At 43.0% G+C, this 17,773-nt stretch overlaps 1 protein-coding gene across 1 annotated transcript in view; it reads right to left on the bottom strand.

Annotated features, from left to right (window-relative positions):
• Positions 1-845: 845 nt before the first annotated feature.
• The window catches only part of slc6a3 (solute carrier family 6 member 3), a 114,177-nt gene continuing 97,249 nt past the window's right edge, over positions 846-17,773 (bottom strand). The window contains exons 12-14 of the mRNA XM_078535273.1: positions 8,912-9,079; positions 6,014-6,085; positions 846-869 (exon numbers count right to left, since the gene is read on the bottom strand). Of these exons, the coding sequence (XP_078391399.1) occupies positions 846-869; positions 6,014-6,085; positions 8,912-9,079 (264 nt within the window). The remainder of the gene's footprint in view (positions 870-6,013; positions 6,086-8,911; positions 9,080-17,773) is intronic.

Here is a 17,773-nt window from a genome sequence, read left to right as displayed (position 1 = left end):
ACTCCAATATATTGAAGTAAAATTTTACTTTAGTGACCAGGAAAAGGCCAAAATATCAACATATCAAGTTATTCAATGTAACCAAGTTTGACTTACCAAGACTTCACTATGTCTTTTGTGTAATTTAAACACCAACAATTTTTAATCACCAACAAATTAATTATCAACAACTCTGATTTCAAACTTAATTTTGGCAGGTTCTAATAAACCTTATCAATTTAACATATGAAGTGTCTTTTAAGATTAATTCTTTAAAAAGATACAGCATATTGTTAAATGGGACAACTTCCAATTCAAATGTAGAATAATCCAAGTTTCCTGAATCTTTTGAAACTAAACTGCAGACAAAAGACATATCAACAGTAGTCATCCTTGAATTTGTATTGTATCTTAATACAATGGACAGGAAGAAAAATTGCACTTTAATATTCTGGATTAGTTATTTAAGGTACGAGTAAATTAAGTATTAGGTTTTTATTCAAGAGTTGAAGTCTATAACCCTAAATAATCCTGTTAATGTAAATTAAATGCTCTTAAATTACGTTTTCTGACACTGTTCTAAACTCTTTCATTTTGATAGTGCTCAATCAAATTATATGCATGGAAAATAGAAACATCTTCCATTTTGCTTTGACTGATGCAGCTCGCAGTGTCAAAGAAATGGAAGTATGTCTTGTGTCACAGTACATGTAGCATCACTTACACAACAAATTTCACGTTTTCGTTGTTTAAAGTATAACGTTCTGAGTTGTTTTGTCGTACTTCACTTGTGTTGAGGAGCTGATATTTTCATTATGGCCCCTTTTAGTCTGTATTTTCCAATTCCTTTCCTTTGTGCCATGTTTTCACACCATGAGCCAATGGCGCAGCTGTCAAAAGTAAAAAGTAAGTTTTTAATTTTGAAAATCTTACCTTTATTTATTGAATTATGGCTTGCAGAGAAATGTTGATCTCTTTTGGTGTTGCATGGTTATAGACACAATTTAAAAAAAAATCTTTCTTTGTCTAAATATTCCTCCGCTTGACTATTGATCCGCCAGGACATTTACAGAAAGAAAGATTTTTCTTTCTATTTGCTTTGTCTTCCACTCCTTTGGTTTCCCTCCCTCTCTGTAGACCTCATATATATAGTTGTTGTCTCTGTATTTGTTTACTCTCCATCACTTTGTACAAGTCTTTCCTTATCTTGTGTCTTCTTCTGTCACTGTCTCTGAAGCTGCCTTTATATTGGCGGTAAGTAGTTGTTTGTACTTCCAGTTCTTCAATTGCTCCAAAATAAGCGTGACACATTTTAAACAATAGGCAGAATTTTACTGGCCCCATGAAGGCAGGAATGGAGGGGCGGAGGGGAGGGGGGGGGGGCGATAAAATAATCTGGGCCCATGTCAAGTCGGTTTCCCGATCTCTTCCCACCGTCAGTCAATTTTTCCAAAGACTGTTGGTGTGGCGGATCAATGGCAGACTGAATATAGTGGGAAGGCATTTAACATTATTAAGGGGCCAATGGAGCAGGATTTTACCAGGTACTTTCAATCTTACCAGAGCACACAGGAAGCAAGTTGGAGGGTTGCCAAGTGCAATGAGGTGAGAAATCAGTCAGCAGTGTTGGGAGGATAAATGTGAAACTGTCTGCAGCCTGTGTACTCAACCCAGCAGCCAGGCTCTCAGGTTTGGTGGCTCTGCAGAGGGTGGGGCCAAAGAGAGTTGTTTCTGCTAGAATGGTGTTTCCAAAGTCATAAGGAGCCACTTGAGTCAGGGCAAAACTTCAAAGTCTCAAGGCAGTGGAGGCTTTACCTGGCAAAGGCCTTAGAGTTTTCAGACTCTTGATTGTTCCTCTAGTGAGGATGAGAGTGGCCCAGAGATGGGTATGCAGCCATATGGAGTGGCTTTGCAGAGGCCAGGGGAGCTCCAGCGGCTGGAGGAAACCATTGGAGGTGAACGAGGAGGGCGCATGGGGCAACTAGAGCAGCCTGGTCGCAGAAGGCACTACCCAGTGCAACTGGTGTACTGTCAGAGGTTCAGCTTCATCGAGATGTCCAAGCAACAATGCCTATGCAGGCTGCGCCTTTCCAGGGAGATGGGGGTGGAGCTATGTGGAATAATGGAACAGGAATTGAGGCCATTGCAATGTGGCAGCCATCCAAAACCTGCCCCTTAAAGGTGACACTGGCACTCAAATTCTACATCAGCGGATTGTTCCAGGGATTGTCCGGACATCTGTGTGGCCTCTCTCAGTCAACAGCCCATTGCTGCACAAAGACGGTCTTGGATGCCATGTACTGTGGGACTGACCAATACATCAAGTTCATAACAGATCAGGTCAGTCAGGCCGAGAAGGCTTCGGGGCCATGGCTGGGTGCCCTAGGTACAGGGTATCACTTATCTGTCCCTCATCGGCTGTAGGTGCGATGGGCTGAATGGCCTACTCCTGCTCTATGTTGTTATGTAGGACCTGGTGGGGATAAAATATTAAAGTGAAACAATTAGTTCCTCAACTGAGTCCTCGGGCCTCCCATTGGTGAAGAGCTTCCAGTGGTGGTGAAGTCTCTCACAGATGCCTAATGCCATACAAAGTCTGGGGAATGTTGGACACAACCGAATCTTTTGGAACTCTCCATACCCCCTACATCTGCCTCATCCTCAGTGACAGGCTTCTCTACAATAATCCATCTAATCTGCATGGTCTCCTCCTCCACTGGTGTCAAGATGATGATAAAAGCTATTCCTCCTCCTGTATGTTGGCATTCTGAGCTTACTTTTCCAGCAAGCATGAACATGTCCAGTGCTAGTGCTGTCTCATTGTGCCTATGTGCTGCTCACTCTAAGCAATGTAAAGGTGTGGTGCCATGTCTAAGGTGTTGGGTGCATGTTGACTGGTTGCCTCGATGCTAACATTGGCACTTGATATAGCCCATGCAGGGTCCATTACCTCGCCTCCAATTTCATGGGTGCCTTTGACCTATGTTGGGCTTGCAAATGCCAACTGCTAATGTCATTCACCTTTCCAGACCCGAGCAGGTTATTAAATCTCTTTCTGCGCTGGATCGAGGTTCTGGCAACGACTCAGCAGCTGCTCACGACTTCTGCCACCTCCAGCCATGCCTTCTTGCTTATGACTGGTGGCCTCTTCCTGCTGTCTTCTGGAAAGACGACATGTCTTTTTTTGTGGACTGCTTCTACAAGAGCTTCAAAGCAGGTGCTGCTGAAGCATGGGCCGGCCATTCCATTCCAGTAGTGCCCCCTCAACTGTCCACCACCTCTTTCTTGCTCCTGGCATACAGCTGCCTGAATGCTCCACAGCTGCCTTTTAAAATCACAGCTGCCTGTGGGCCCACCTGCCACTGTTAATTGGGTGGTTCCCTTGCAGCAGCCCCCTAATTGGCTGCTGATAGTAAAATGCAGGGTAAGTCCTGCTACCCTCCTGTGAATTTTCTCCCAACGTCAGGCTGTGCATTCGATTGGCAAAGTTCTGCCCAATGAGTCTTCCTGGACATCAGATTTAACAAATCTGGTTAGATTACATTAAAGTTATAGTTGGGTCCACAAGTGTCAAACTGCAAGAACTTAAGGCACTGCAAACTTATAGAAGTAGCTCTGTTACACAATCTCTGTCACTGCATATTACTCACTCCCTTTCACACTCAGTTTGTATGCCCTTCACACACTTTCTCTCTATATGATGGTGTACTTGAATTTTTCCATTGTATTTCAACTCTCCCTTACCTTTAACCTTTAAGCCCAGAACTCAGGAGAACAAAGCATGAGGGAGGATGCTGTGCCGTTTATCTGACATAGATGGGAGAGCAGCAGGTGGGGACCTCATCGCCTTCCTGCCTCTTCCCTGATTAAGTCCAAGGCAGAAATTCCAGTCTACAACCTTCCTACCCCTCCACCAATTGAGGCCCTAATTGCCCACTTAAGGGCTTTATCCAGCTGCCGCTGGTATTCACCCGGGGCGGGTGAGGGGCTCACCATGCAGGAAGCCCAAAAGGTAAATCCTCTTGGGGTTGCTTGCAGATTTTCAGGGGGAGTCCCTCGTTCAAAGGCGCTTAGTGACTGATCGAGGGACCTGACATCAGGAAGGGAGCATGGGTCTGCTGAGAGCCTGCTCCCTGCCCTTGCTGTCAAATCATTCCAGGTTCCATCCCAACTGCACCAGGTATAATAGTATAATGGATATATTGTTTGATTAGTAATCCAGAGGCCTGAACTAATAGAAATGTCAGTTCAAATCCTACCACAGCAGGTGTGGAATTTAAATTCGGTTAACCAAATAAAACAGAATTAAAAACCTAGTATGATGACCAAATAACCAATGGGTTAGGGAAGGAAATCTGCCATCCCTACCTCATGTAGACTATATACAATGCCAGACCCAATGTGTTTGATCCTTAACTGCCCTCTGAAATGACAGAGCAAGGCACTCAGTTGTCCCAAACCACCAAAACAAAGTTTAATAAGAATAAAACCATCCAGACCACATGGCATAGATCTAGGCATTGGGTTTGGACATGACAAAGGTACGCCAATCCCAGTCAACCTTGCAAAGTCCTCCTCACTGCCAAATTAGGGAGAACTGTGCTGTAGACTAACCAAGCAACAACCTGACATAATTACATCTTTCAGCTAACATCCCAGATTTCTCCATCACCATCCCTGGCTAGATCCTGCCCCACTGGGAAAACATACCCACCAGAGTTGGTGGCACAGTGGTATATAGTCAGGAGGGAGCCTGGCAGTCCTCAACACTGACTCCAGGCCTCATGAAGCCTCATGGTATCAGGTCAAACATGGGAAAGGAAATCTCCTTCTGATGACCATCTTTGACCGTTCTGCAGCTGATGAATCAGTGCTCCTCCATTTTGAACAGCACTTGGAAGAATCACCAAGGGTAGCAAGGGCACAAAGTGTAATCTAGATGGGGGACTCTAATGTCCATCGCTAAGAATGGCTCAGTAGCGCCACTACTGTCATTGGCTGAGTCCAGAAGGACATAACTGTTGGACTGGGCTTGCAGCAGATGGTGAGAACCAATACAAGAGAAAAGCCTACTTGACCTTATCCTCGCCAATCTACCTGCACAGATGCATCTGTTCAGAACAGTATTGGTAGAAGCTCAAAAATGTATCAAACAGCCAATGATCAATTGCACTTTCAGAAGAGGGAGTGGGAATCTAAACTTTAAAACCTATTCTGTTAGTTTTAGCAATGCTGAATTTCAGTAAAATGCTGGCATTTCTTCAATCCAGTGTTCCTATAGCATTTATAATTCAAAGAGTAACATATAAAATCAGTCTATTAACATAATTATAAAACACCCATCCACACAGCTACTTCTAGTGTCTGCTAGATGTGACATGGGATGATGGATTTAAGTTTACAATGGGAGAGGGAAAACAGTGGAATCGATTCTCACTGAAATTCTGCCCTGAGCTGCTGGGCATCACTGGGAACAAGATGAATTAATAGACAAAATTCTGATCTATTCTCCTCTATTTCTAAATCTAGGCCCTTTGTCTGTAGAGTGAAAAATGAAAGATAATTTTCCTGGCTTTTTGTTGTTTGGTTTACCCCATTTTTCCCTTTTCACTATGTCATATCTGACCAAAAAAAATTCACATCTTGCTTTACATCCATGGTAAAGACATAAATCATAATGGAAAACTTTGGATATTTTATCTAATGTGGCCCTCAGAAACCATAATAGACTATTAACTCTGTTATTCATGCTTCATTAAACCATTTTTGGTATCTGTTTCTTCATATATATTCTTTACATAATTTTGGTGGCAAGATAGTGTATTATATTCTGCCTGTTACAGGCTGTTATATTCAACTAGTCTCAGCTATGTTATTTAATTTTAAAGTTTTTAATTATGAGTTAAGCGAAATAGTTATCTATGTTATAAATTCTTTTGAGAAGCATATACCTGTCTTCAAAAATGTTTTGTTTTATATTACATCAATACAAGATAATACTCCTGAAGTCCATTGTTCACTGGTTGTTACTCACAGTAAACTGGCGAACCTCTCCATGTTCCACCAGATGATGGTCCTTCTCAGGTGTAATTGCATAAGCTAACCTCTGAAATGATAAACAAGATTCTATGCATTATTATCAGACAGAAGCTTACTCTATCATAATCCTAGACATGAATGCAAATGGAGTAACCACTATTGAAAATATTTCCCCCACTGCTCTGGCACTTTCACCACTTTTGAATATCTGTCTCTTCTATATCTGTATTTCAGAATTTTAATCCAGTGTTCCCTCACTGCCTTGTTCAATGAATTCTCTTACCCATCTATCCACTCTCCCCATATTAAGCAACATGTTCTCCTCAGTGATTTCGATCATTTTCTTAACCCCCCTTTTCCCATTTTAATCAACTTTCTTGCCCTCAAGGGCAGAATTTAATGTCCTTCCCCCTGTCGAGTTTGGTGGTGAGGGGGTGGTGTTTTTTCAGGGGTGGGGGTGGGGTTGCGGAGGGCGATAATGGGGATCCTGTTGCCTTCCTGCCTCCAACCTGATTAAGGCTGTGGCGGGAAGGCCAGTGGGCGGCCTTCCTGCCTCACCGCCAATTGAGGCCTTTAAGTGGGCAATTAAGGCCCATTTAAGGGCCTCATTCCACTGCTGTTGGTGTTAGCCTAGTGATGGATTTGGGGCTCGCCTTGTAGGGGGCATGACAAACAAGCCCGTGCGGGGTTGCTTGTGGGTTCTCATGGGGGTATGGTGGTGGGGCCTCTTGTCAAAGGCACTCAGTGCCTGACCAAGGGACCGGGAATCGTCCTCTCCCCTGCAATCCCCATCCTGCGACTCTCCTCCAGCCATCAATCACGTGTGGCCTGGGATCCGGTGATGATCCTCAGCCTTGGGTAGGTGTAGTACTGGCAGCAGCCACTGCCTCCCTGGTGGTGCTGCGATTCAATAGTGCTGCTGGCCTCCAAAGGTCAATCATAGGCCAGCTCTTGGTTGGCGGGACTTTTGCCCTCAGGGTCCTTGATCCGCAGAAAGCCTGCCGCTGTCCAGGCAGGTGCCTGAGTGTCACTTAATTCAGCGGGTCTTCCCTAGCAGCGACAATGCAGGGCTTTGGCTGGCTGGAGAGCCGGCAATGAGACACCATTGCCTCCGTTAAATTCAGTCCCAACTCGCTTAAACCTTACACTTCACACTCATCTCTCCAATACCCCTCTCACATACACATGGTCACCTCTAGCTCTTGTCAACGCTTGGCTTCAAAGCCTCTGAGTCTCTCTCACAAGGGAACTCTCTCCAATCATTTTGTCATTGCTATTCTGCAATCCATCTGCCCGTTTCAAACGGACACGTCCTGTCCTCTGAAAAACAACACCCCAGCTCCTTTAAATCTGCCCTTTCACATTCTAACTTCTCCTGTGATATTTATGTCAATCTCTTTTGAAATTATCTTGTTTCTTTTTGTGACACCTTTGAACTCCATCAGCTTTCTAGACTGCCCAGCCAGTGTACTGAATGGCCCTAATCTCAGATTCCTCCATCCCTGTTACCATAACTGCTTTCTTTCACCTCTGTAACATCAACTGTCTCAATCCTAGCTTTTCTTTTCTGGTATTCAAACAATGCCATTATTACTGCAGCCTCTACAACAAATCTAATATGCTGCAGCTTCTATCTTCATTTGCAACAAAACCCGGCACTCCCATCATCCTCAACTCCCATGGCCCTCCATTTTCAATAAATTGATTAGTTCTTTCATTTGTTTTCAAATCCTTTCATGACCTCACCCCATCTTAGCCCAGCAATCTTCTTCAGCCATATTTCCCTGCTGGCACCATCTGCTTCTCTGATGCCTTTTGATTCTTGTTCCAGGTTCCCTCCCTTGGTCATTGGTGGCCATTCCTTCAGACACCATGTTCAACCTCTGGAATTCTCTTCCAGCATTTTCACCCACTCACATCCTTCCCTGCCTTCACAAAACCTAGGGCCTTTGTCTTTAAAGGTGCTATCACTCTAGCTCCTATCCTTTTACACTTATATTTGACATTTATTCTTTGTCTATTACCTTATAAAGTGTTTTAGCCATTTCAGTATTAGCTGTAAATTCTTCTTTTAATGTTCAGTGAAAAAAAATTAAATTTTGGATTATTTCCAAAAATTCTTAGTAAATTGGAATGCTATTCAATTATGCAAATACATTGCTCATGATATTCTTCTTTGAGATGTTTAAGACAATTTCCTTTTGATGTTGTGGAGTAAATGTGTGTCACACACTTGCCTCTTTTCATCATTTCCCTCTCCTTCATTGGAATATTACCAGCCACCTCCCTGGTCAGACAAAAAGCAGTTCACCTCCTCCCAGGCTTGCACCAATTCTATTTTAGAACTGTTACATAATGTGAAGACCCTTTGTCAGAGCACAGTTCTGGTCGGGTGGGATGTGGAGGAGTGTCTGCTTTTTTTCAATGAAAATGCTCTCAGTTTTCAGTTCTGACGAACGATTATAACTGAAATGTTATCCCGTCTTTTCTGTTTACAGGTGGTGACTGACCTGCTGCATATTTCTAGCATTTTCTATTGTACATTTTCTATTGTTGTTGTATTGCAAACAGATGTGCAGCAAGCACCTCAACAATGTTCAACGGTAAAATTCACTGTAAGGACCTGTGGGAGTCATCATACATTCAAACCCTTCTGATTATAATAAAAGCTGTGAAATTTGAAGGAAGTTTTGAAATAGGGTCCATTTGTGTCAATAAATGGTCTTTGGGCTGTTTGATCATGACTGAAGGGTGAAATCTATTCTCTGAGTTTGCGAGATGGAGGATAATAACAAGGAACAAGAAACCATCTAATGTCCTTCAAGTCTATGAAAAGAACAAAAAGGAATCAGAAAACAACTACTAAATAATGGAACCTCACAGATGTACTCACCTCACGCAGGGACCCACGCAGGCTGATGCATTTGTACACTGCATAAATGGGTACCATTGCCATTGAAGATATAGCAACACACCATCCAATTACATTGGCCCAGTCTGGAAAGATGTAATTGTCATATTCCGGTGCTTTAAATGTTGAAATGCTGACGACCACAACAAACTTCATTTAACAAGCCAACAGGAAAAATGGAAACAGATAAAGCAAATTTTAAGTACAGCCTAAAACAGCTTTTACACTTTGAGAAGGTTTTGATGAATAACTCAAACAAAGGTTCACATTAAAGCTACTGATTGCTGTAAATGGAGGTGATAAGACTTTCATTAGTGATAATGCTATAATACTTAACATGCCTTCATTGTGCTACAATGGTGCTGAAATCCCCAACCTCATATTTATTATTTATTGCTGATCATATTTTTTCAGAATGAAGTAAAATTGATGGAATCTACTTCACACAATATTTGGTCACCTGACCAGTAGTAGAATGTGGCCAATGTTGCAACCTGGAGCTCATGATAACTGCAGTGCCTGCAACGTCAGACATGGAGGATTGGGACCTAGCTGACACATCATGGGCTAAGTGCTGGACACCGTAAGCAGGAAGTACCCAGAACGCTGGGAACCGGTCAATCTGCTTAAAGTATATCAAGATCCCCTTAAGCAGCTGGTGCAACTGAGAAAAGCACCATTTGCGGTCTGCCTGTTGCAGATGAGCACTACAAAGAAGTAGGAAAAGAGTATGTATTCCTTTGGCTTTGACCTTCTTCTAAGGCCACTCAGGATTACCTGCTGTGTGCAGTTTGGCCTCAAAAGGTCTGTATGCTGCTATCATTCTCCCCCGCCCCATCCTTACTCCTGTCCCACTCCACCACAAAGATGGTATGGTTAAAGCAGCTTCTCAGGGAACTGTTGCCTCGGGCACCCCCATCCTTGCATGTCTGTCTATTTTTCAGTGCATCATAAACAGTGTGCTGGGAGAAATATTTAAACATTACGAGCTGGCCTCACATTAATGTGCAAGCAGTGTTGCACTGATGGCCTAGCAGTCCCATCTGTTGCAGGGCAACAAAAAATTGTCACAATCACAAATGTGGGACCATGTTTTGGAGCTATTTATGGGGCTACTTGCAATCAGTGGCTGTGCATATCCATATAGAAACTAAAACGATAGGCACTCAACTTCAAAAATTAACTTAGGAAATATGTCTCCTCTATAATGAAAGCTCTGAGAGGCAACAGCACACTCGTTTGTAAATAACACACTCTTAGCGATTGTTTCAATGCAATCATTAGCGCAGATATAACAGCTTGTTAATTCATTCCTTGTGGCTGTTGACCTCATATATTATGACTAAAGCACTATGACATGAAATTGAAGAAGACCTGAAAACAGATGCGAGGATAACTAAGTGCATGTTGAGTGACTGCACATCTGAGCAGGGGATGCAAAATAGTGAGAGGCTACACAAGTCAAAGCTACCCTGCACTGCTTAAAGCTAGTCTGCGCATCCTAAAGTAGAGGTGCATTTTGACTGGAGCTGAAAGACATTGTAAAAGTGTGTTTGACCTTGGAAAGACACAAGGCTAACACAACATAGCAAAGAGAGCACTCCAAGATTTTCCTACGTCGTTCTGGAGGCCTTGGGTGAGAAGCTCTAGAAGTGGAGAGATGTCACATATCCACCAGGGCCAGAAACCTTCTAGACAAACACTTTGAAGGCTGCAGGACCAAAACTGCTACGGCAGTTAATGCTGGGGGTCTAGCCCTGAGGGCTGGGATAGAGTGTCACAAGAAGTTCACACGAATGGTAAGGTTAGTGAATACATCTTCAAACCCATATCTCACCACCTGCACCACTAACCTCAGACACTGCTCAGTGTATCACATCCTCATCATTCGCTTACCAACAATCTCCATCAATCACAACTCATATTCAACATTTATTGCTTTACCTCACCCTCACACACAAAGCATTTCTGAATGCCTCAAACCCACACCTCAAAGCTTGTACACACTACCAGCTATTCATCCATGACAGGTACATTACCCAAACATATTACACCACACTCAATGACACACTTCCCTCTCTCTTGCGGGACAAGGTGGTCCATAAACGGAGGCAGCAGCACCTAAACAGTGTGGAACAGGCCTGGCTGCATGTCCTACCCCAAATGAAGGAGATGGTGCTCAGCATCATTGGAGTGGCCATGATTGTGGCCAGTGGCGGGGCTGAAACCATGGAAGATGCTTTTATGCTCATACCTAATTCTTCTTCTCGTAGCTCATTTCCCTCCTCGTCCCACAATCTCTACTGATTTACAAGCTGCAGATGATGCAAGTACGTACCCCTTGTTTTCCCACCACCCCTCCCCGCAACTCTATCTTTATGCCTTTCCCCTTTCAGATAACTAAGAAATGTGACTTGGCCAGGTAGTGGCAGAAGAGCAGGAAGACGGTGCTGAAGGAGAAACACTGTCACTCGCGCTCACACTCACAGCCAACAGCTCAAGTACTGACATGCTCTTTATTTTAGAGGATAGTTTAGATGCATGAACTGCATTTGGTGAAGCACCTGGGACAAGTGGGCTGCTGCCAGGGCAGAGACAAGGATAGTGCAAGGATAGTAGATGACAGATTGCCAGATAGCAAGGTTGCACACGAGTTCTGCTTTAGAGTACTCAGACAAGGATTTCGATGGGGATCCCATGTTCGATGAATACACTGAAATGCTTTGTGTATTGAGAAGCCTGTCAGAAAGCTCATGTGCAATGGGGCTTTTAACTTCATAAAGGGAGGAGGGGGGTTCAAGTCAAGGGAAATTCAGAAATGTAAAGAGAAAGGACAGGCAATAACGCAGAGTAATGACATGTAGGTAATGATAACCAGAGTGCGACAGGAAGGGAGAATTGTACAAACATGAGTGCACCAGCAAATATGGTCAGAGTACAGAAAAATGGTAAAAAGACAAAATTAAAGTCTCTTATTCTGAATGCACACAGCATTTGTAACAAGATAGATGAATTGATGGCACAATTAGAACCAAGTTGATATGATCTGGTCACCATTTCAAAGGCATAGTTGCAAGGTGGCTGGAACTGGATATTCAATATTCTGACATTTCAGAAGCATAGGCAGAAAGGAAAAGGAGGTGGAGTAGATCAGTTAATAAAGGATGAGATTAGTGCTCTATGAGAAATGATCTTGGCTCAGAAGATTAAGATGAAGAATCAGTTTGGTGGAGGTCAGAAATAGCAAGGAAAGATGTAAAGGTGGGAGTATTCTATAGGCCCCCTATCCTTGGCTTGTCTGTAGAACAGAGCATACACCAAAAAATAATGGGAATTTGTCAGAAAGCTACTACAATAAATGTGGGCGAATTTAATCTTCATATAGATTGGACAAATCAAATTAACAAAGGTAGTCTTGAGGACCAGCTCACAGGTGTATTTGAGAAAGTTTCTTAGGACAATACATTGTGGAACCAAACAGGGAATAAGCTATTTTAGATCTGGTAACATGTAATGAGAGAAGATTAATTAATTACCTCATTGTAAAACATCTTCTTGTAAGAATGATCTTAACACAATAGATATGTTCACACAGTTTGAGGGTGAAAAACATGAGTCTAAAACTAATGTTTGAGAGCAGAATTTTTTGTCCAGAATTTGGGACAGGAATGGGGGTGGGCAGATGTGTAATTTTGTAATGTTGGCCAGTGTGCCAGTTTGCTGGTAACATCCTGCCCCCAAGTGGGAAAGGCCAATTCAGGAGTGGAACGGCTATCTGCCAGCATGCCATGGCTAGCTAGGTAAGGTAATTAACTGGTCAATTGAGGCCACTGATCAGAGGCTGGCTGGAATTTTCCAGTCGGTCGGTGGGCTCCCATGGGCATTGGAAGCATGGCAGCTGCTTGGAAGAAGGTTCTTGGCAGCAGACTAGGAAGTCAGAACTCCCGGATGACTTTGCAATCCAGCCCCACCCCCCCTAACTGGTCACAGCTACTGTGGCAGGCTTCCCTGTGGTGGAGCTTCCACTCCACAATTGGGGCCCAGCAGTTTACCATTTATTACCGAGAAAGTTTTAGACATGCTGGAACAGCACATCAAGATGGAGACATCCTCCCTCTTTCTTATCTACAATGCCAGACTGCAATCCTTCTGTGCTGGAGGCCTTACAGTTTCGGCAGCCCACACATTCTCCTTAATTAGACAGTGAGCATGTCCTCTGGCCACTAATTGAGAAATTCAGGCAAAGTCAGTTGGGATCTTGACCCAAAACACAAAATCCTGCCCTTAAATTTAAATAAAGGCAATTAGAAAGGTATGTTGACAGAGTTGCCTAAAGTGGACTGGGAAAATAGATTACAAGGTAAGATGGTAGATAAACAGTGGTAGAAATTTAAGGAGATATTTAATAATTCTTTAAAAAAAGGTATATTCCAGTGAGAAAGGAAAGTTCTAAAAGAAGGGCGAACTATCTGTGGCTTGGTTAAGGATGGTGTCAAAATGAAAGAAAAGACACACAATGTTGCAAAAATTAGTGGTAGGCCAAAAGATTGGGAATATTTTAGAAATCAGAAAAAGTGAATAAAAAGTAATAGAGGGAGAAAATAGATTACAAGGGTAAACTAGCAAGAAATATAAAAAGAGTCAGTAAGAGGTTCCAGAAGCATATAAAAAGGATAAGAGTAGCTAAAGTAAACATTGGCCCTTAGAGGATGAGACTGAGGAACTCATAATAGGAAACAATTAAGGAAATGGCAGACTTTGAACAAATATTTTGTATCTTTCTTCACATTGGAAGACACTAAAAGAATCCCAATGATAATTGAAAATCGGAGGGGGGGAAAGAGAGGGAGAAACTTAAAACAATCATTATCACCAGAGGAAAAGTACTAGGAAAACTTATAGAACTAAACAAAAACAGAAAATGCTGGAAAAACTCAGCAGGTCTGACAGATCTGTGGAGAGAAAAAAAAAAGTTAACAGTTTGAGCCCTTATGACCCTTCTTCAGACCTTTTTCCCAGTACTTTCTGTTTTTGTTTTAGATTTCCAGCATCTTATGGAACTAAAGGCTGACTTGTCCCTTGGACCTGATGGCCTGAATCCTAGGGTCTTAAAAGTAGTTGAGAGAAAATGGGCTCATTTATTGTAACCTTCCAAAATTCCCTAGATTCTGAAAAGGCCCCAATGGATTGGAAAACTGCAAATGTAATGTCCCTATTCAAGAAAAGGAAAGCAGAAAGCAGAAAACTGTACGCCATTAGCCCAACATCCGACATTAGGAAAATACTAGAAACCATTATTAAGGGGGTAGTGGAAAATCATTTAGAAAATCATTCTACAATCAAGCAGAGTCAACCTGGTTTATGAAAGGGAAATTGTGTTTGACAAATTCTTATTTGAGTCTTTGAGGGCGCAACAGGCAGGGTGGATAAAGAGGAACCAGTTGAGATAATGTACTTGGATTTCAAAAAGGCATTCGGGCAGATGCACAATAAGAGTCCATGTTGTTGGGGATATTGTATTAGCATGAATAGAGGATTGGCTAACTAATGGAAATTGAGAGTCGTGATAAATGGGTCAATTTTAGGTTGCTAAAATGTAACTGTTGCGGTGCCACAGGGATCAGTGTTGGGGCTTCAACTATTTGCTGTTTGTATTAATGACTTGGATGAAGGGACTGTCTGTATTTTAGCCAAATTTGCTGACGATACAAAGATGGATGGGAAGGCAAGTTGTGAGGATGACACAAAAAGAGTCTGCAAAGGGATATAGATACGACAGTGGTCATAAATTTGGCAGATGGAGTATATTGTGGGAAAACTTTGGTAGTAGGAATAGAAAAGCAAAATATTATTTAAAGGAGAAACACTCCAGAATGCTGTGGTACAGGGGAATCTGGGTGTCCTTGTAAATGAATCGCAAAAGTTTAGCATGTAAGTACAACATGCAATTAGGAAGGCAAATGAAATTTTAGCCTTTACTGCAAGGCGAATGGATTATAAAAGAAGTCTTGCTACAACTTTACAGGGTGTTGGTATTACCACACCTACAGTGCTGCATACAGTTTTGGTCTCCTTATTTAAGGAGGGATATGCTTGCATTGGAGCAGTTTCAGGGAAGGTTGACTAGGTTGAGTCTTGGTATGTAGGGTTTGTCTTCTGAGGAAAGGTTGAGCAGGTTAGACCTATACTCACTGGTGTTTAGAAAAATGAAAGGTGATTTTATTGAACCTATAAGATTCTGAGGGATCTTGACAGGGTAGATGCTGAGAGGGTGTTTCCCTCGTGGAAGAACTAGAATGCATAGTTTCAAAATAAGAGATTTTAGATGCTGATGGAGGAACTTCTTTCTCAGACTTGTGAATCTTTGGAATTCTGTACTCCAGAGAGCAGTGGAGGCTGGGTCATTGAATATATTCAAGGCTGAGATAGACCAATTCCTGAATCATAGAGGGGTCAAGGATTATGGGGAACAGGCAGGGAAGTGGATTTGAGCCCAAGATCAGATCAGCCATGATCTTATTAAATGGCAAAATAGGTTCAAGGGCCATATTGTCTACTCTTGCTGATATTTCTTATGTTTTTAAAGTCATATGTTCTGAAACATGGAGGGACCTGGCATCAATTTGGAACAGAGCTTTCCATGGAGCTTGTAGCCCATCCTCTGTAATGTGGAAGTGGTGGCCAACTCCATGACAATACTTATGGACCCACCTGTGAAGCAGCATCTGATAGCTTACTCCTTAGCTTCCATTTCAACACAAACAGAAGCCACCCAACATCTGGGTGCTGTAGTGGAAGGGCAGGCTGAATGCATGCAAGCTCAGTTTTTTGCCATGAAGGCTCAGATTGCTGTCTTCATAATGGTAGATTTCAGTTTTCAAAGGGGTTTGCAGGGTTTTACCACAGTCCAACCATCTGTCCTCCAGCAAATTCCTAGGATTGCTACGGCACCATAACAGGGGAGTGGTTGTGGCAGCATGGAGCAGGGACCTACTGACCTCTCTGAGTGGCAGCATTTATCTTTCCACCACTGCCACTTTGCCAATGCCTTTGTTGCTGCCCATCAGCCAGCCAGCCCAGACTGCTGCCACCCACGCTGAGCTGGTGCAATTCAAAGCCAGGTCTCCTGGGCCAGAGCTGTTCCAAATCATTCTGCATGGCCATCGATAGTCTCCCCACTGAAAGTCAGCATACTTCGATCTATGTTGCTGCCACTGGGGTAGCACTGCATAGGTGCACTGGGAAAATGCCTGCAAAGATATCTGCAAGACATGGACTAAGGGAATGTAGAAGAATCAATAGTTGAATTCTGTATCCGATATGGCAATGTTTGATTTAGAAATTTGATTTATAATGTTTGTTTTGTGATGACTTTTGTTTTAGCATTGTGACTAAGGGAATGTTGTGAAGATCAGTCATTAAGGAAAATTAAGTGTGGGACTATTGATGACTGGAGAATTGGGGTTATATTCAGGTTTTCCACAATTGGTTGCCCCATGGACAGCCCAGCCAGAAATGGGATATGCTGGTTGCCTCCTCCATCCATTCCTTCGCCTCCTCCTCCAGCTCCTCCTCCTCAGCTTACTGACATATAGTTGGTTGGAAGGGCTCTGCTCTCACCATGGTGAGGTCGTGAAGCATGCAGCAGGCCAAATTGAATTTTGACATACGCTCTGTAGAGTATGACAGGGCTTTTCTAGAGGGCTCCAGGTAGTGGAAGCATTGTTTAAGCACCCAGTGGTGTGCTCGAGCACATTCTGTGCAGTAGCATGGCTTTCATTATACTCATGCTGCTCACATGTTCATGCGGTGTGCACTGGAGTAATCAGCAATGTGGTCAGTGGATAGCCATCATCATCCAGTACCCACCCACTCATTTACCGTGGTGGCTCAAATGAAGATGGCACAACAAAATCCACAGAATGAAGGAATCATAACTGCTGCCAGAATGCTGGTATCGATCTGCATGATACCCTATGTATGCCAGCATGTCAGCTGGACTTTGAAGGAACCTCTTCTGGGCGCTGTAGAATTCAGAGGTGACATGAAATGCCTGCAAAGTGACATGTGTGCAGTCAATAGTACCCTACACCTTTGAGAAGCCTCAATCCTTATGAAACCAGGTGCTCTCTCTGCCTACTTCTTACTGGCAAAACAGAATAAAACTTATTTAGCTTTCATGAAATACAGAGCCTCAGTATAAAAGTTCATGACTATAGTCATCCTCACTGTGCTGACGATGCTGACCTTGCTATCCGCTAAGGCTACAGTAGGTAGCAGATTTCAGTAAGGACATCTTAGTGAGGTCTTACTTAGTGAAGTGGAGAAGTCTGGTCTTGAGGTGGAGAATTGCTCCCTGAAGACTCTAGGAGGGCATGGTCTCCTGCTAAGAACTCTTCTCCCTGCTTCCCTCTTACTGTAGCCTGTCCTGCTCTGTGGTGCATCTGCTTATTCCCCCTGTCATGCTGTAGTCCAAGAGGGAGGGAAGCTACTACACTTATGTCTGGGAGCAATTGATCTATGTAGAATCATTGAAGTCAGGGCAATGGCCTTCAGCATCTGCCAAGCCACTCCCAGTAGAGTTCAGCAAATATAAATAAATCTGGAAACCGCCAATACTTCTACAGCTGTAGCAACTGCCAGTGGAAATCAATCAGCAACTAAATTGTAAGGAGCTGATAATCCCTTTAAGTAGCACTAGTTATGGATTTGAGGGTGGAGTGTGTTTCTTCTTGCTGCCGAACAGATGTTCAGCTGTGCAAGGTTAAGAGAAGGTGGTAAAGGAATGATGAGCTCTAAAATGGCAGCACTGGAGTCAAATCAGCATTACATGCTTACTGTTCT

The sequence above is a fragment of the Cetorhinus maximus genome, chromosome 3 (assembly GCF_964194155.1).
Source record: "Cetorhinus maximus chromosome 3, sCetMax3.hap1.1, whole genome shotgun sequence".
Taxonomy (NCBI): Eukaryota; Metazoa; Chordata; class Chondrichthyes; order Lamniformes; family Cetorhinidae; genus Cetorhinus; species Cetorhinus maximus.
This window is presented reverse-complemented; position numbering and strand designations above follow the sequence as displayed.